This window comes from Balaenoptera musculus, chromosome 7 (genome assembly GCF_009873245.2).
Source record: "Balaenoptera musculus isolate JJ_BM4_2016_0621 chromosome 7, mBalMus1.pri.v3, whole genome shotgun sequence".
NCBI lineage: Eukaryota > Metazoa > Chordata > Mammalia > Artiodactyla > Balaenopteridae > Balaenoptera > Balaenoptera musculus.
Genome location: NC_045791.1, coordinates 94,045,849 through 94,064,640, shown reverse-complemented (window position 1 = coordinate 94,064,640; position 18,792 = coordinate 94,045,849). Strand labels below are relative to the sequence as shown.

At 46.0% G+C, this 18,792-nt stretch overlaps 2 protein-coding genes across 8 annotated transcripts in view; one reads left to right on the top strand and one right to left on the bottom strand.

The window, feature by feature from the left end:
* Nucleotides 1–4,756, top strand: part of USP37 (ubiquitin specific peptidase 37) — a 94,445-nt gene extending 89,689 nt beyond the window's left edge. For all 7 annotated transcript variants that reach the window (XM_036859070.1, XM_036859069.1, XM_036859071.1 and 4 more), the window contains one exon: nucleotides 177–4,756. In XM_036859070.1, the coding sequence (XP_036714965.1) occupies nucleotides 177–264 (88 nt within the window). In that variant the 3' untranslated portion in view covers nucleotides 265–4,756. The remainder of the gene's footprint in view (nucleotides 1–176) is intronic.
* VIL1 (villin 1) overlaps nucleotides 4,720–18,792 on the bottom strand; it is a 26,750-nt gene continuing 12,677 nt past the window's right edge. The window contains exons 11-20 of the mRNA XM_036859073.1: nucleotides 18,580–18,680; nucleotides 18,351–18,488; nucleotides 17,592–17,750; nucleotides 16,412–16,591; nucleotides 15,677–15,822; nucleotides 14,875–15,019; nucleotides 14,243–14,431; nucleotides 12,615–12,683; nucleotides 11,236–11,376; nucleotides 4,720–5,787 (exon numbers count right to left, since the gene is read on the bottom strand). Of these exons, the coding sequence (XP_036714968.1) occupies nucleotides 5,674–5,787; nucleotides 11,236–11,376; nucleotides 12,615–12,683; nucleotides 14,243–14,431; nucleotides 14,875–15,019; nucleotides 15,677–15,822; nucleotides 16,412–16,591; nucleotides 17,592–17,750; nucleotides 18,351–18,488; nucleotides 18,580–18,680 (1,382 nt within the window). The 3' untranslated portion in view covers nucleotides 4,720–5,673. The remainder of the gene's footprint in view (nucleotides 5,788–11,235; nucleotides 11,377–12,614; nucleotides 12,684–14,242; nucleotides 14,432–14,874; nucleotides 15,020–15,676; nucleotides 15,823–16,411; nucleotides 16,592–17,591; nucleotides 17,751–18,350; nucleotides 18,489–18,579; nucleotides 18,681–18,792) is intronic.

The window sequence follows — 18,792 nt, the reverse complement described above, 5'->3', positions numbered from 1 at the left end:
TATTTTTAAGAATCGGCACATGGGGTTAAGATGGTAATAAAATTAATGAGCTGCTTATTTAAATAAAATTTAGGCACCATGGGATTATGCAGCCTTTATCAATGTTTATTTTCTGTCTATCCTCTGTCTCTGTTCACTGAATTTCCTGTTTAACTTTTTATTTGTTTTATTTTAAGGGAGATCTTTGATGAGCTGCTGGAAACAGAAAAGACCTCTCAGGCACTTAGCATGGAAGTGGGGAAGACCACTCGTCAGGCTTCATGAGAAACAAACTCCTGGGTTGGCAGTGTGCACTGCATATTCTCTCTTACTGCCACCCACTTCTCTTTCCTCTGCCTGAGGAGAATTTAGAACTCTACTTGATGCGGGAGCAACAAACAGCTCAGGGCCAAACCAAAAGACGAAAACTGCAATTATGCGGAACGCTCCATTAATTGTTTTATGGAAACTTTGGTCTCACATCTGTAGCTGATTATCCTTTTTTTCTCCTACAAGAGTGGCACTTCCTTTTGTCTTAGGAATACATGTTGTAAATATATATATATGTACATACACACACACACATACACACACATATATGTGGAATGAATGGAGCCTTAAAGAGTTAGGATAGCCCACCAGAGTATGCCTGGTCAAAATTAATAGCACAGCGGTTTGGAGACGAAATGAAGTTGTCAAAGAGTCCATTCACCTGAGAAATGTGTGAAGATATACATATCATTTGGCATTTAGCTTTTATGTTCCTTGAGTAGTTTCACTCAAGTCTGTAATCTTTCATGTGTGTTTCCTATTAGTAAAGTTCACTGGAAAGCCAGCTCTCCATGTTACACTAATGACAGTTTGTCCTCCTGACAAAGGAGGGACAATTTCTGCCACCTGACTTGAGGAGCTTTTTTAAAAAAATTATTTCATGGATTTGTAATGCTTTTGCTGTTTACATGCAGTCCCAAGAAATGGATTGTTGGTGCTTTGGAATGTGTTATGTTCCCACATTTGGTATTCATTGTACACTTTGTATTTTCTTTAAAGAGATTCCTTCACACAGTATTTTCATTGTATATCATCTATATTATTACCGTGGTGAAGATAGAATCTTTTATTTTTCTTCTGTGTCATTCTTCCATGGAGCAAGCATTACCCTAACAGACTGCAGCCAAAACTTTAAGAGGTAGGAAAGTGATGTTGTCCCAGTTGGGACTCCCCTACAAGATTACCTAGAGAATATGAAGAATGCTAGCATCTCTGTCTCCCACACATAGAGAGGTCAGGAGGAGTATTCTTGTGTTAAAGCTGAAACTCTGGACCACTAAAGCTGAAAGCCCTGCTTCAAGGGTGAAATTAAGCACACGAGCTATAGGATAAAGCTTAAACATATAACCATTTGCTGTCTGGCTTTGCCCTTAAAACAGGATGAGAATTAAAATATGATTGGTTTAGGTAATTCCAATAACTAACAAATAACAAAGGTGCATAATTATCTTTTTAGGTGCTTTGAGTTGAGGTTAAATGGGGTTCAGCATTAAGTGCTATGTTAGTCACTCAGCTGACATAACCAGCTTGGTTAAGCAGCTTGTGAAACCATATAAAGAATGAGTTTGAGAGTAGAATTGTGTTCGTAAAATAATTTTGTGAGCCCAGGAATCCTTAGGATCACACAGAGTTAAGTATAGCAAAATGAAACCTTCAACATTTTCTTTCATTTTTAAGTCCAACATCACAGATGATGTAACATCTTTTCTGGAATATTGCCTTAAGAGAGCTCCAGCCCTACTCTTGAAACTTGGATGTGTTCTGACATAGTAACCTATTCTAAAATATTGAATCTTTGAATTATAAATGGCCCCAGCACTTTTGCTTAACTACTGATAAAAGCTTTGTCTCCTACCATTTACCTACCTGTTAATGTAGTGAACGTTCCAAAGTGGTACGGTGGTAGGATATGCAGGAGTAGTATAGAGCAGAGGAAAATACTTGTTTCAAAAACTAGCTTTTAAAATTTTGTTTATTTCCACTGGGGAGCCTTTTTTTTTTTTTCTTGAAAATAACTGGTTTTCTCATATGTGAGTGAAGTGATAATCAAATTCTTTAGCTGTTTATTAGTTCACTGTGTCTGTATTTGAGAGCTTTTGAGAGATGCTGTTAAAAATGATTGGGAATGATTGACATGAGTGGGTGCATTTAGGGCATTTAAACAAATAAATATAATGCCATAAGCCTAGGATGCCCATGAAGTACCCTCGTTTGACTTGCTTTTCATAGCTTGTGTGTGTGTATGGTTTAGAAGTACACTTGGCTTGAACCTAATTTGATTTGTTCTTCATGTCTCAGGCAGGAATTATTAGTTGAAAAAAGTAGATGCGTTATGTCACTGCTCATACACTTGCAAGTTTGGGACTTGAAATTTCCTTGATGTCTGTCCATTGTTTTGGCCTGGTCAGCCTTCCTCTCTCCCTTCACTCCTTCAACTATTACCCCTTTCACTACAAAGTTACTTTCTCATTTTGGTTCAGTGAAGGATTAATGACTACACATGGAGAGTTCAGCTGGACCATGTTGATGGAGTTTTGTTTTTTTGAGCTGACTGTATGTATTTAAAAATTACAAGTAGATAATATTTTTTGTGCAGTTTGCTCAGAATTGGGGAATGGAGCATTTGGCATGTTGGTGCCCGAAAGGGACAAGTTAGATAGGGACAGAGAGCTTCAGTTCCAGGCAGCTTGCACAATAAGTAATATTCCTATTGAAAATACCAAATATGTTACATTACTTTAAATGACTTTGAATTGGAACTTGACAGTTCTTAGTTCTACACACAAGTGATCCTAATTGGAATTTTTTGAAAGGGAAAGCTAAACTAAAATTCAAACTTGTTGATTATTATCACCTAATATTATTACAGAGGATTGGAAAGTTGCATGTGCCCAGATGCTGCTATCACTTTAGAAGCCCTGACTATAATTTAGGCCTATAAGGAGATAGATTCTGTTTTGTAGGGAATATATTTATGTGTACAGACTCGGAAGTTCTGTTTCAGCAGGATAGAATAAGAAGCAAGTCCATGAATAATTATTCTATTTATATTTTGATTCCAAGAGCTACTTGTTTACTTGCCATGGTCTGTTAATTTCAGGCCTAACTTAATGGCTCAATAACAAATGTAAATGTGTTTACATTTTAAGAAGTATGCAGCGATACTTAAAGATCAGTTCATTAACTCTGGGAGGCAAATACTAGACTAGACATTTATTTCTCTCCTTGATCAAGTGTAAACTTTTTCTAAAAGAGAAACTTTAAGAATTAAAACCTCAGCAAGTGAATTCCTGAATTTACCTATTCTTCCATATTGCAGTTACCATTATGTAACTGTATAAATATAGCTCTACACATGTACAACTAGTTGTATAATGAAAATTATTCGGAAACACCTAAATTGAAGAGATTCTTGGCAGTATCTCATACGTAGTGGAGCATTATGAGTGTAGAGAGAGCATGGGCATTGAAAACATACAGGAAAAAAGGTAGTTTGTAAACTCATTTGTGATCTACTGAACAGAGATTATATTAAAACAAATAAAAATATTACCCTTCTTCCTCTTTCTTCTCTGTCCTCTAAATCAACTACAGTGGATGCTCTTAGTCATCCAACCATTTTTGCCCTTTTGTTTTAAATCAAGGAAACAGCGCTGGATCTCCAGGTACATGTGGATCTTGTGTATACATGGAGATTTTTAGAAAAAACAACACCCAGTACTAGATGGAAGTCACATAAAAGTGTCCCCCCCAAAACAGAAACATCTTTTTCCTCCTCCCCATCTTGCTTTACACCAAGTAATGGTCTTTAAGTGTGTACAAAAACTAAACAGATTTCTGCCCTCTAACATCTTTCTAATGCATTACTTCAAAATTCTAATTTTGTCTCTATCGTTGTCTTATTTACATCTGAAAAAATATATATATTTATTTTATTGGAAAACTAGTTTGTTAGGCCTTGAGAGTTTTGTGACAGGTTTCTTTTGCTGTGTCTCACCACGACCACTGACTCCTCTATGGCATGCTTTGATTACCAAACTTCAGGCAGTCTCTTTTGTTGTATCATATTTATACACAATTAGTGTTTTCCTTTCCATGTGTGCTGTGTGTCTGAGGTTTTGAAGTTTTTAATAAAAAATGTGCCAGTGTGAATACAAGCAGTTGATTTCAGTAATTTGGACTTAAAGTGCAGAAGTTTGAAGTAGAGGCGTGTCCACTGGTGTCAGAGTAGAGTGGATGAGGGTCTGCATCAGGACTGGCGTTTGTTAGGTCCAATGCCAAAACAGAAGAGCAATCATCTGAACTGGTCTGTTTCAAGAACAGAATGGGTGGAAGAGTGAGACACAGTGGTTGTACACACCTCTCGTCTTTAGTTTTCCCTCCCTCTTTTCCTTCCATCCCCATCTTCTCTGGCCTATTGTCAGTGTTGTTTATTTATGCTACGGAGAGGAGAACAGAAGTAAGCTTCCTACACTTTGCCTAGTTGAGCCACTACTAGGTTTGCTGGCAGCTTTGGCCACATTATTTGTGAGGTGATTTTCTTTCTTTGTGTTCAGAGTGACTTTTGATTCTGATTCTTTATGTTGTTTTGTATGGAGCGGCACTTTATCTGTGTTTTAGCAGAACTGTTCCTCTGTACCCTGTACGGTTTTTCCTTGTTTTTGTTTCCTTTTTAAATTATGCATAGAGTTTTTTGTGTGTGAAATTAAAGCCTTTATTAACCTTATGTTGGTTCAACTGTTATTTCTGAAAAGGACATATTCTTGCAGACACTTAACCCGTTGTTGAAGTTGTGGAAATCACCTGTTGGCCTTCTGACTTGGACTTTCAAGCACACTGTTACACCTTAAAGGGGATGGGATGGGAAACCAGGTATGGCTGAGTCAGCACCAACGTCCAGTGGATTTCACCTGGGGAGCCTGTGAAGCTTTGCAGAGGTTCTGGATAACAGTTTTTAAACCCAGCATGGGCCTTAACTGCGCTCTTCCTTCGCCTTATTATTAAGAGTACCAGAGAGGGGGGTGAAATGGCATTTGTATTTCATACTTGCTGTTGGGCCTTAAGCCTAGGCCTAGTGAGTATGTTGCTCTCGCTGGGTACTGGTTAGTGAGTATTGTGAAACCTCCTAAATAGGGCCATCACCTGGGCCATTCAGCTGTTTCAAAGAATGGGTCCCCTTTAACATCACCTGAGGAAGGCAGTAAGAAAAGTATATGTGAAAAGGAAAAGCCATTACTCTCGGAAAGATATAAAACTGCAAAATGCTTCAGCCCACCGGCCATAATTAAAAATGAGTCATGATAAAAGCCTAGGAAAGGCTCTTCTGTGAAGTGTTGGGCTGCTCTTCTAAGAAGGGAAAGCTCTAGAACAGGATGGTTTAAAAGTAATGCAACACCCAGGATAAAAAAAATGCAACCACCTTCTTGAGACCTGAAATTGGGACCACAGGCTCCTTATGGAGGAATCATCTTTCTGGAGGAATAGGTAGATTACTAAACAGAAGTGGCATTGCCACAGACTGCTGCTCACAGGTACAACTGTAAATTTTCACTTCCATTAATATAAGACTAATACCAGTAATAACAAAACAAAGCTCTGTAAGCAGGGTAGGGTACTGCTTTAAACCACAGCTACTCTTGCTTCTCAAAATAGTCCTTTTTTTTTCTTGAGGTTTTGTTGCTTCCATCGAGGCAGAGCAGAGAAGGCAGCAGGAGTCATCCCCAAGGCCTTGGTGAAATCCTCAACAGACAGGTGCTCCTAGAAGAGGAGAGGGACCAGAGGGCAAAGGTCACATTCTTGCCAGAGTTCGATTTGGTGAGTCATATAGGTGTGTACAGAAATCAAATGAGCAAAAACAGTCAATGTTGTGAGAGCCAGGAAAGGGATGGGTAGGGGGGAGGTGGCATTCTGAGGTCCAAGAGATTTGATCCCTGAATTTGGAACATAATGAAAAGGACGGTAACAACATGAGGCAGATAGAGCTCCTTTTCTTTCGACCAGGGTCAAGTTCACACTAACCCTGAAATAAGAATTACCACATTTGACTTAGCTTGGTTAAAATGTTGCTTCTCTTTCTAGGTCTTAGTTTTCCTCTCTATAAAAATGGAAGAGGGCTTCCCTGGTGGTTGAGAATCCACCTGCCAATGCAGGGGACACGGGTTCGAGCCCTGGTCCAGGAAGATCCCACAGGCCGTGGAGCAACTAAGCCCATGTGCCACAACTACTGAGCCCGAGAGCCACAACTACTGAAGCCCACACGCCTAGAGCCCATGCTCCACAACAGGAGAGGCCACCACAATGAGAAACCCACGCACCGCAATGAACAGTAGCCCCTGCTGGCCGCAACTAGAGAAAGCCTGCATGCAGCAACGAAGACCCAACGCAGCCAAAAATAAATAAGTAACTAAATTTATTAAAAAAAAAAAAAAAAAAGCTTCATGACATTGAATTTGGCAGTGATTTCTTAGATGTGACTCCAAAGGCACAGACAACAAAAGAAAAAAAGAAAAAGTGGACTTCATGAAAATTAAAAAATTTTGTGCATCAAAAGAAGACACACAGGGCTTCCCTGGTGGCGCAGTGGTTGAGAATCTGCCTGCCAATGCAGGGGACACGGGTTCGAGCCCTGCTCTGGGAAGATCCCACATGCCACGGAGCAACTAGGCCCGTGAGCCACAACTACTGAGCCTGCGCGTCTGGAGCCTGTGCTCCGCAACAAGAAACACTGCAATAGTGAGAGGCCCACACACCGCGATGAAGAGTGGCCCCCGCTTGCCGCAACTGGAGAAAGCCCTCGCACAGAAACGAAGACCCAACACAGCCAAAAATAAATAAATAATAAATAAATAAATTTAAAAAAAAGACGACACACAGGGACTTCCCTGGTGGTCCAGTGGTTAAGACTGCGCTCCCAATGCATGGGGCACGGGTTCGATCCCTGGTTGGGGAACCAGGATCCCACATGCTGTGCAGTGCAGCAAATAAATAAATAAACAAACATGCCTGGGGAAAAAAAAGACTACACACAGATGGAAGAAAATAGTTGCAAGTCATATACCTGATGACTTGCAACTATTTTCTGATGATGCAGCCAAAAATAAATAAATTAATTTTTTTAAAAAATGGACAAGGACTTAATTAGACATTTCTCCAAAGACAACATACAGATGGCCAATAAGCACATGTAAAGACGCTAAACATCACTAATCATTAGGGAAACAAAAACCAAAACTGCAATGAGATACTACTTCATGGTCACTAGGATGGCTATTACGAAACAAAAATGAAAACAAAACAAAAACAGGAAACGGTAGTGTTGGCAAGAACGTAGAGAAACTGGAACCCTTGTGCATTGCTGGGAACCACTATGGAAAACGGTACGGTATGCCTCAAGAATTACCATATGACCCAGCAATCTGTTTCTCGGTATATACCCAAAGGAATTGAAAGCAGGGTCTTGAAGAGAGATTTGTACAGCCATGTTCATAGCAGGCATTATTCCCGATGGCTAAAATGTGGAGGTAACCCAAGTGTCCATTGACAGATGAATAGATCAGCAAAAAGTGGTATATAAATACAACAGAACATTATTCAGCCTTAAAAAAGAAGGAAATTCTGACACCTGCTACAACATGGATGAACCTTGAGAATACTGTGCTGAGTGAAATAAGCCCATCACATAAAGACACATGCTGTATGAGCCCACTCACATGCAGTTCCTAGGGGAGCCAAACCCATAGAGACAGAAAGCAGAATGGTGGGTGCCAGGGGCTGGGGGAGGAGTGGTGATGGGGGAGTTGTTTAATGGGTGCAGAGTTTCAGTTTGGGAAGATGAAAAAGTTCTGGAGATGGGCAGGGTTGATGGTTGCACAATGATGTGAATGTGTTTATTAATGCCACTGAGCTGTACACTTAAAAATGGCTAAGATGGTAAATTTTATATTATGTATATTTCACCATAATTTTAAAAAAAGGGAAAAAAAAGAAAGTTAAGGTCATCTGATCCCAATACATGCTCCACTGCACCACACTCACCCCCTTTCCTGAGTGATTTCAGGGATCCTGTAAAGGTCATCTTTCCCTCCCAGACTGGCAAAGTATATACTACTGTGCTCACAGGTGACTGAATTTTACCATTATAGTTATCTTCATCTCTCTTGGCTTCTAGGTTTGTTCCTAGTTAAAAGGCAACATGTTCCTGGTTAAACCTCACCAGTCTTCTATATTCCACTGTGAATGCATCAGCCATTATTTTGTGGGAACAGGTTTTGCTTAGAGATGGTGGCAGGTAGCAGCAGGGGTACAACTGAGGTGAGGGGAAAGATGCTAAGAAAAGAAGCTAGGAAAGCCACGAAACAGATTTAGAGTCAAATTTTGCCTAGCTATTGAGTGGGAAACAAAATATTTGGGTAAATGACATGTTCCAGCTTCTCTCATCCTGTGGATAATCTAGAAGATTAGACAGCGAAATTCTACTTTTTCACTCTTGGTTTGAAAATCACGACTGGGAGTCACCTTTCTAGACCTTGGGTCTCTTCAGCCTTAAGACTGAAATGACCTTTGCTCCCAGTTCAAACATGATATAGTAGTGAAACTGCTGGGAGCTGGCCAGTATCCTCAAGGCATACTCAAGTAAGAACCCCAAATTCAAATTGTTAGAAAAGAGCATCTCCCACCTCCAGCTCTGCTCCCCCAGGCACCAGAAGGGGCCAGAGCCGGGGTGAGAGCAGTGGGTTTCTTTTCAATCTTGGGCTGTTCTGCTATGTAGGATTGCCCTGGAAAATGTTTTTTTGACTCCCTCAGAGAGCCCTGAACTGAAGAGCTTCTTGGTAAACACCTGTAGATGGATTTCAAGCTCAAGTGGATCTGAAGCCCCAGTTTTCTAACCTGTCATCCCACCTCTGCGCATTTTCTGCTCAAGGCTCCTGGGAGGCCTCCCCACTCCCCCAGGCAGGGCAGTGGAGCACCTTGTTTTGGAAGAAGGTCCCTCACAGCTGTGGCTGCCGTCTCGATGGTCTGCAAGTGCCTTAGGTGCCCTCTCTCTGTCCCACCCAAGCTGGCTCTGCAGCTTGGTTGAGACTTTTGGACTCTGACCCCCAGGCTAGAGGGCAGAGACTGCCCATCCCAGTGGACTTGAATCTTTCCACTGGTCCTGTTCTTGAACCCTGCAGTCCTACCAGCTGATTACTGGCCTCACCCATGCCCACATCCGCCTCTCTGTGGTTTACTCATTGGTACTCAAACAGATTACCCCCTTGCTGCTGCCTCTACGTCTGGAGCAGCCAGAGAGCTTGTCCACTCTCCCCACTTGGCATGGAGCTCACAGCACTGCTGCAAGAATCCACGCTACTCCCACAATTAAAAAAAGAAATCAGCAGCAACTGATTTTTTAAAAACTGATTTTTTAAAAAGAATCTAAGACTTTTTAGACTGCTTCTACCATGGTGGGGTTGTCTTGATTCTGTTTGTTATATTCAAAATTAGCAATCTACTTAGCTTCCATTTTTTAAAATAGATGCATATTTAACTTTGTTAGATATTGCAAAATTCCCCTCTACAGGGGTTGTAACATTCTGCCCTCACACCAACAGAATAATATAATTTCTCCACAGCCTTACCAACAAAATATATTGTCAATATTTAGCCTCCTTTTAATCACCTGGTTCAATTATATTGGCTGCCCTTCCATTTAGAAATACTTTTTCTGTGCTACATGATATGACAGTAACAGCGGGACTCAGAAGACCTGATTCTTGCTCTGACTTTGCTACTGACTAGTTACATCACATTAGGCAAGTCACTTCCCCGCTCTGGGTCTGAGTTTTCTCAGGTGCAGAACAAGCAACGATAATAACAGCCTACATGTATAGAACACTTCCTATGTACCAGGGGCTGGGCAAATAATAATATTTGTAACATTATTATGAATAATATAATATTATATGATATTGGGATCATCCCAATTTTACAGTGAGGACACATTGGTGGATATGGGAGAGAATGCACAAAAGGGTTCTAAAGGTGACGGGCAGGATCCAATGTTCTGGAAACAATACACTTATGCATATATCGGGCCCAAACCCATAACAGACTCAGATGTTCCTGGAGAAAATAGTCATCTCACTTCTGTAGATTCATTAATTTTTCTCTAAGACTTCTTTATGGTTTATTATACACAGAGTAAATCTTCTCTTCTCTCAGTACCCTCTCAGGCTAGATTTGCAGTCTATTTTAGATGTTCATGAAGTGGGAATGAATACTAGAAATGTGGGTTTTGTTTTCTTCTTCTTTTTGGCCGCACCGCATGGCATGCGGAACTTCCCTGATCAGGGATCAAACTCGTGCCCCGTGCAGTGGAAGCACAAAGTCTTAACCACTGGACCACCAGGGAAGTCCAGAAATATGTTTTTTAACAAGCCCTTCTTGCCAAACTCTCTCCCACAAGTGGTCCACACAGACAGCAGCTGCAGCTAACTGATGGACCCTGTGCCAATGAGTCTCCTCCCCGGTGCTCCTCTGAATTGCCAGCCCGCCAAACATGTATTTCAACCAGGATGTCTCTTGGGTGCTGCAAACGACATGGCTGCCACTAAACTCATGATTGTCCCCTTCTAAGCTGGGTCTGACCCAGGATTTTTATCTCAGAAAATGACACAACTTTCCCCTCTCACAACCTTTATCCGGTCATTACCAAGTGTTGTTGATTTAACCTCCGAAATATTTCCCTAAACCCTCTCCTTCCCTCCACCCACCCCCACCTCCACCTGCCACCATCTATTCTAGGCTCCCGTCTACCTCTCAGCCTGACTTGTGGCTGCTGCTTTGGCCACCTTCCAGTCCATTCTTCACTGAGCAACTAGAGTGGTCTTTGAAAAGCGTAAGCCTGTCTGCCACTCCCCTGCTTCACCAAAATGGTTCCCCTTGATTTTTTAGAATGGACACCGCCCACCCCTAGCCTGGCGTAGAAGGCACTGCCCAGCCCCCTGCCCCTCCCCAGCTATCAGCCGCCCCTCCCCAGCTCCACACCCCCCGCTGCTCTGGCTACCTCATCCTTTCGCCCGAGCTGTGTTTACTTCCTACTTCTGGGCTTTGTGTATACTGTTCCCGTCTCCAAGAGTAACCCACTCTGCCTGAATAATTCCCGTTCACCTTTCAGAAGGAAATCTCTGACTAAATCAGATTCGTCCTCCTCAGAGTCTGACCCACCTCCTTCCTGCTGGGATCCACGCCCTCGGGAAGCTCCTCCACAGGCTTGTTCACCAGCTGCTCCAGGGGAAAGATGGGTAGAGGCCCAGAACTGATATTGCTGTTAGCGTTGAACACGTCTAGTTTAGGGTTTGCGAGCTCCTAGGGAAGAAAAGGAAAACACTGTCAGTTCAGCTGGTTGGTGGCTGCCTTCCAGGCTGCCTTTTTCTCTGAAGTCAACACTGACCCTAGGGGACCTCCTTCAAGCAGCCCTCCATGGGAATTCCCAGACGGTCCAATGGTTAGGACTCGGCGCTTTCACTGACAAGGGCCCGGGTTCAATCCCTGGTCAGGGAACTAAGATCCCGTAAGCCTCGTGGTGTGGCCAAAAAAAAAAAAAAAAGAAGAAGCCTTCCATGACCCGCACCTCCCACTGTCCACACGCACATACACACACTCATAAAAACATGGCACTTTGGACAGGACCCATGAGCTAAAGCTTGGCGGTCTGTATTCAGCCAAAGCCAGTTGGTGTAAGATGACTGTTTTGTTCTATGACTTATGAACTTCTCCATGGCTACCCTGATGTTCGAGGTCTACCTTGGACATTTATGACCCTCTTTCTCTTATCTGTTGTGAAACTGTCATCCGTAAATTCACTTAGCCTTGACCTATCTATCTACGCTTTCCCGTCTGCACCATCCGTCAACCAAGAAGGGTTTATTGAGTGCCACAGGGTTCCCAGCCGGCGGGTGAGGCTGAGGAGCCACACATGTTATCTGCTGATAACCCCAGCGTGCTTGGGAAATTGCTCTCATGTTCTGGACACACTTCTGCAGAGTCTACTTGGTCTTGTTTTGCCTGCAAGCCTGTGAACTTCTTTGATTTCATATTTCCACATCTTAGGCCTGTAGGCGGAACACATTTCCATGAACTAACTGAAACATCGAAGGAAAAGGTTATTCTACCCAGAGAAGGGATCACCAGGATGATGATAGTAGAGAAGTCACTATTTCCCCAAGTGTGATCTGCGGACTAACTGCATCAAATTACCTGGGCCCTTTGTGAAAAATACACATATTACTAGGTCTCAGCCCAACTCTACAAACCAGAATTTTGGGAAGTGGGACCTTGGAATCTGCATTTTAATGAGCTTCCCCCATCCCCTAGTTCCCCATCAGCCAGACTCTTATGCATGATAAAATTTGGGAGCCATTTCACCAGGGAATGGAGGAGACAAAACAGCTAGAGGCATTGAAGTTAAACAGCAAGAAGAACTAGGAGAAGTGGGAGGGAACAGTGGGAAGGAAGCAGAGGACCCTGGCATGTTCCGTGGAGCTTTCTCGGCTCTCACGGGTCTGACCATTGTCAATGGCCACCGCCAACTGCCCCGTGCTCACATCAATGATCTGGCCCCAGTCTCCAGAGTTTCCAAGCTCCGCCTTCAGGGCCTCATAGGATTTGGCGTTCTGCAAGTAAAGTAAGTAACAAATTAGACCTGGGTCTCAGCAGAGGAGACAGAAGAATATTTTCCTTCAGGCTTTGAAAGAAGGCTGGCCTAGGGCCCGGGGGTGAGAAGGAGATGAGGAAGCTCAGGGGGAGGCTGGAGGATGTCCCTGAAAAAGGAGGTTGGATGGTAAGGATGAGCACGAAGGGCTGACGGGTAACAGGCTGGGGCAGGGGGCTGTTTGCCCTGCTTGGCCCAACATGGGGATGGAAAGTACGATTTTTCCCCACCCTCGGGGTCTGAGCAGTCGCACAATCTTGAGACCCCTGCCCACACTGTGTAGGCTCTGGGGGACTGAGAGGTCCTGGAGAACTGGGGGGCTCCTCTCAGAGCCTGGAGGGGACCCTACCACGGAGGAGTGAAGGGAGTAGAGGGGACCTTGGCTCCATGGGGAGCCCCATCTCCACATCCCCAGGGCCTGGCAGCAAGCATGGCGCATTATGAGCTCCAGTTATGCTGACTGAATGAATGAGTGAATGAATAAATGATTGAGTGAGTGAATGAATGAGTCTGTGAGAGACGCCAGCACAGACTTGAGGTGGGGGAAGATCTGCCAGAGTTGTTGACTTGGGACACTGACCTGGGTTTGAGAAGTTCTGGCATCTAGGTGTGCAGCCTTGAGATTTATTTGAATCCATCATCAAGACTAAACTTAGCTCATCAAACACTGAATTTGTTTAAACACATTTGAGGAAATTAATCTAAGCTTTGTTTCCCTAATCTCATCTGTTGTGTCAATTTCATGTACCCAAAGCCACCAGGTCAACATTCATTCTACCTTAGCCTTCCTCCTTCCTTCAGAGAACATTCACTGGGGTTCCATTTTGAGGAGCTGCCCTCTGCTTCTATCTGAGACCAGTTTAGAAAATCCTGTGGAAATCTGATTCACTGTCCCTCAGGTAAGGACCACAGATAGGACCAGGAGACATCTATTTGCTTAGAATTTAGTGCCAGGAGACATCCGTCTTTAAACACTTTCCTTTAGAACTGACATGTTCAGAGGACCCACCAATGCTGTCGCATAGAAGTTTCTGCAATGATGATGGAAATGTTCTTTTTTTGTGCTGTCCAATATGGTACCCACCAGCCACATGTGACTAGTGAGAAATCAGTTCTTTAATTTTAATTCTTTAATTCATTAATTTAGTGAGAAATCAATTCTCCAATTTTAAAGAAATCAATTCTTTAATCAATTTGAATGCAAATTTTAATTAATTTGCATTTAAATAATCAGTACAGCTCTTACCAATAATGTCCAAGAGCTTTGAGCTAAATCTAGTGCACAAGAAAGACACTGTCATTAGCCTAGGTTTTTGATAGATTTCCTTTCTTCTCCCTCACCAGGGGCCTTAATGGTCTTGCTGCAGCCTTACTGTTTATTCTAAGCCTCCCCAACCCCTTTACAGATATATCACAGGTCGTCTATCACAATGAACAGAAAAGCCAGGAGTCCACCCTGCCCTCGATGTGCCATGAAGGATGCACTGGGCTGGAAGGAGCAGGTGGGCTGGGGCCACTCACACTCCACTTGAAGGGATCCCAAGCCAGGAACCAGCCCGTGAATGTGGGGGGCTCGTGTCCTTGCTTCACCACAATGATGGGGGTCTCGGGGTCCCGGCCACTGGGGTGGGTCTTGAGGTATTCCTGCACCGTGGTGGCTGCAGCTTTCTTCTCGGCCTCATTGGCATTCGTTCCAATCCAGAAAAAGACCTGTGGAGCATCCCAGAGTCAGTCCTTTCTGTGCTCCCTCGGCTCCCCCAGGCTCAGATGTCCAGAAGTGGACCCTGACCTTGGGCAGGCCCCATCAGGCCTTGATTTTGCCTCTGGAAATGGAGGTTGGACAGATGCCCTCTACTTAGATATTCTGCAGATGTGTGACTCCCAACCTCTCCAGAGCCAAAGACCCTCAAATACACTCCTCTGCCTCATGAAATGAATTGGACTTTGGGAGAAGAATACATCCTGCCCTGCAGTCCCTCCAGGCATGTTCCTCTCTACTTGCCTTCTTCTTTCTTAGGCTCATAACACCACTCCCAGGGAGAACGTATATGGGAGTCAAGAAAACGTCAAACCTTACCTATCCCTAAAGCCACTATTTCTTGGTTCTGGGGATTGAGGTGGCGGGAAGGGAGGTCCCCAGCCCTCAAACCTACCTGGTCCCAGACATCTAGCAGGAACACATCATCCTCTTCCAAGTCATCCTGATTGAAGTCAGGGATCTCTGTGGCCAGGAAGCGCCCGGTCTGGTTGGAACATTCAAAGAGCCGAGGAGTGATCACCAGGGTTTCCTCCTGCAGCCTGCAAGGTAGAGAGGAGAGCACATTGGAAAGCCTGTCTCCTAGGAAAATGCTCTTTCTTCTGATCACACAAAAGGTCCTGCATTCTCCCAAGAGTCCAGGAGCTCTCCAAGGGAGAAATTCCCACCAATCTTCCAGGACATACATTTCAGTGGCTCTTCTATAGTCCTGTTAGGAAGTTCTTCCTGATATCTTCCCTCTATTCCTCCTGCTGCTACTGTAGTACATGCCCTTTTGCTTTTGAACTGGGGAATAGTGGATCATGGACCTTCCTTAGAAAAAGAGGGTTTACAGCTTGTGTTCCTCAGCATCTGGGTCCTGTGGCAGCATGGAAGGACAGGAGCTGCTGGGACCCTGGCATCTTCTTCCCAAAGGGCACACCTATAGCCCTGCCCCTCTCTTTGAGCTGCCTCCTATGGCTGTGGAAATACCCCCACCAGGCCCCAGGCATTCCATGGTAAGCAGCACAGACACAGCCCCAGTGCCTGAGAGGCTCCAAGGGCCTGGGCTGCCCCTTACTCACCTGGCAGCCCTGAGAGCCTGGCACACAGAGTTCTCAATCCATACCTGCTGCAGGCTCTGGGCCATGCGGGTGGAGGTGCTGGGAGGCTCTCCAGCTTCAGAAAGTGAGCTGGCGGTCGAGGGACCTGGGAGTTACCTCTTGGTGCTGGCATAGGGGGCCTTCCCGCCCAGGGCCATCCAGAAGTTGGCCGGCTCCTGCCCTTCCACCACCACTTGTTTCTCGGTCCGGGAGATGGTGTCAGCAACCATCTTGGCCATTTCCCGCTCGTCCCCACTACAGCCCTGGGAAAAGGGGGGGTCGGCTGTGCTGGGGGAGCGCATCTCCAGTGCCACGCCTCCCCCTCCTTCCACCACATTCACTGGCCCAGAGCTCCCGGGTCTGGGAGGTTCTCCTGGATCAGGGGCCCACGCACACGGCCCAGGCAGGGGCAGCTGTCCCAACCTCTCCTCTGTCCTTGATGCTCCAAAGGATGGCAGAGGAGACAAGAGAGTCTGCACTCCTACTGGGCGGGAGGAAGTCTCCAAGAGACTGAGTCCTCCTGACAGAGACAAATGGGGAGGCAGCTACAGGCACAGGGAGAGTGAGAGAGCCCAAGACATAAAGACAGAGCAACACGGGGACAGACAGGGGTGTCCAGAGACAAACAGAATGAGAAAGACCTACTCGGACACAGAGGCAGAGAATCAGGATGGCCAGACCCAGCGCCGCGGAGGAGCGAGGCAGGGCTAGAGGCATCAATCAGGGAAACCAGTGAGCGGGACCTACCTGGCCAGAGGCCCCTGCCCTGACCCACACGGGGAGGCTGCTCTGAGGCTGGGGGACCGCCAAGACACACGCGGGGAGGGGGAGGCCGCTGGACCCTGCACACACCTTCCCACACCACAGGTAGCAGCAAGACTGGGTCTTGAGGATGAAGACGTCATTGGAGTTGAGGGAGGTGGCCCGGGCTGGGACCTCAAAGGCCTTGGTATTGTTGGTGTTGGTCCCCCGGACCTGGAACAGCCGTGTGGAGGGCACAGGCTCCACGCTGTTAGCCCGAGAGGTGCCTCCCTGCAGGGAGAGAGGGGCAGGAGTACCTTAGTAAAGGTGATGGGAGATTAGAGGGGCGACAGAGGTTGGGTGGGTCTGCTGCCCCTCCTGGTCCTCTACACCATCACCAGACTATAGTCTTTCCAAAACACTGCTTTGGTCATGGGTGTTTCCCTGCCTGAAACCTTCATCCGGCTTACAGACTAGAGCCCAGCTTTCAGCGCGGCCCTTGATGTTGAAGGTGGAAACTTCCTTTCGAGAGTCACTCTCAGCTCTCTCCAAACCCTCCATTTAGCTTGGCCAGTTTCTCACTGTTCGCCACGGGGCCCTTCCTCTGGGCCTTTGTACTGGCTGTGCCCCTGCATCGCATGCCCTCGTTTTACCTCTGCTGAGCTCTTCAACTCTGACCCCAATGTCAAGACCTCCTCCAAACCCCCTTTCCATCATGGACTTTATGCCTATTCCCTGATTACTGTATGCATGCTCCCCTTTGAATGCAACATATTTCTGGCATTTAAGCACACAGTGCCTTGGGCTGTTGGTTCACTGGTTGCCCAACAAGATGGTAAACAGCATTAGCATGGCATTTTTCTCCCCCTTGGCGCTTTGCAGAGGGCTGTATGCTTAGTAAGTGCTCAATAACCAGATTATTGCTTAAAGGAATGCAAGAGATGGCTATTTCATTATGTCAGAAGGCACCAGTGCATTTTAGACAGGTCCATCGTTAGGCAGATCCAGCCAAAATAACTTCTTTTTTCATGGAGAGGGCCCAAGGAGTAGGGGTGTAGAGAGAAACAGTACCTGTATGTGCTAAGTGTTTATCAAAAGGATTTTTTAAAATACTGAATTGCTGTTTCTATTACCATTCCACATAGATGATGGAGCCTCAAACAATCCTCTCCTAGGGAGAATGGGCTTCACCCTAGCCCTGCTACCACCCCATGTCCCCTTCCCCATCTCCTGGATGCCCACCCCGCCTCAGCTGCCGGTACTGCCAGGCACCCCGGTCCAGCAGCCACACCTGGTAGACCACCATGCGTCCTTTGAAGATGGACATGAGGTGAGGTGGCTCCTTGCCCATCGGGACCAGGATCTGGACTGGTTCACTGTTGTACTGCTGGTCCAGGATGACCGCTTGATAGGCCGAGGCTGTGATTTCATCCCGGCTTGCCTGGCTGCCCTGGGGATGAGCAGGATGGAAGGGGTAGGATGAGGACAGCCCCCGATTCTGACTCTGTCCCCAGCCTTAGCCACAACTCCATCCCCAATTCTGCCCGGCCCCAAAACCAACTGTCTTCCCCACCAAGCCCCACCCTGGACACAGCCCAAATCCCCACCTGACCCAGACCTCGGTTCTGATCCCAGCCCCACACCTAATCTTTTTCCAGCCCCAGTCCACCCTTGACCCACCTTGACCCCAAACCTCCTCTCCTGCTTACTGCACCTTTCTCAGGGAAACACCATGGCTATCATACCACTCAACCCCAGCACCCAAGCATCTCCCTGCTCCCTCATATCTGGACATAGAAACCCACAGTCAGAGCAGATAGAGGGAATGGGAGTTGGAAGAGAGACTCAGAGAATCAAAAGGGGAAGGGGTTGTGAGTGGGGATACTCAGTGTCAGTGGGATCTCACAGCCAAAGCAGTTCCAAGATAGAAAAGGGGTGAAATCCCCATCACCAGAGATATTCAATTCAAGTGCAATGGCCACTTGGCATGGGTATAGTGGAGGGGGAGCTGAGCTGGCTATGCTCTGGACAGGGTGGGGTGGGGCTTGACCTGCCAGATGTAGAGCAGGTAGTACTTCTTCTCGCCAATGAGGTAGGTGTAGAGCAGCAGGTAGCAGTCGCCCCCATAGAAGTGGCCGAGCCACTTGGAATCCACAGGCACCAGCTCTAGGTCCTCAATGCGCCATACCTGGGGTGGGTAGCAGGCTAGTGTGAGGTCCAGGACAGGCTCTGCCAAACCCTCCCCACCCATCCCGGGCCTCCCTCCTCCCTTGCCATACCTGCACCTCCCCACTCCCATCGTCGACCATCTTCTGCTGGGCAGCCACCTGAGGCTGGACGTGCATGGACGTGGCATCAAACTTCACCTGTTCCACCCTAGCTGGAGTGAGGGGGAATCATGATACCCAGTGTCACCAGCTGAGTTCCCCCAGGTTCTCACAACAGCCCTGAGTGGAAGCTACAATTCTTAGACCCATTTTACAGATGAGGAA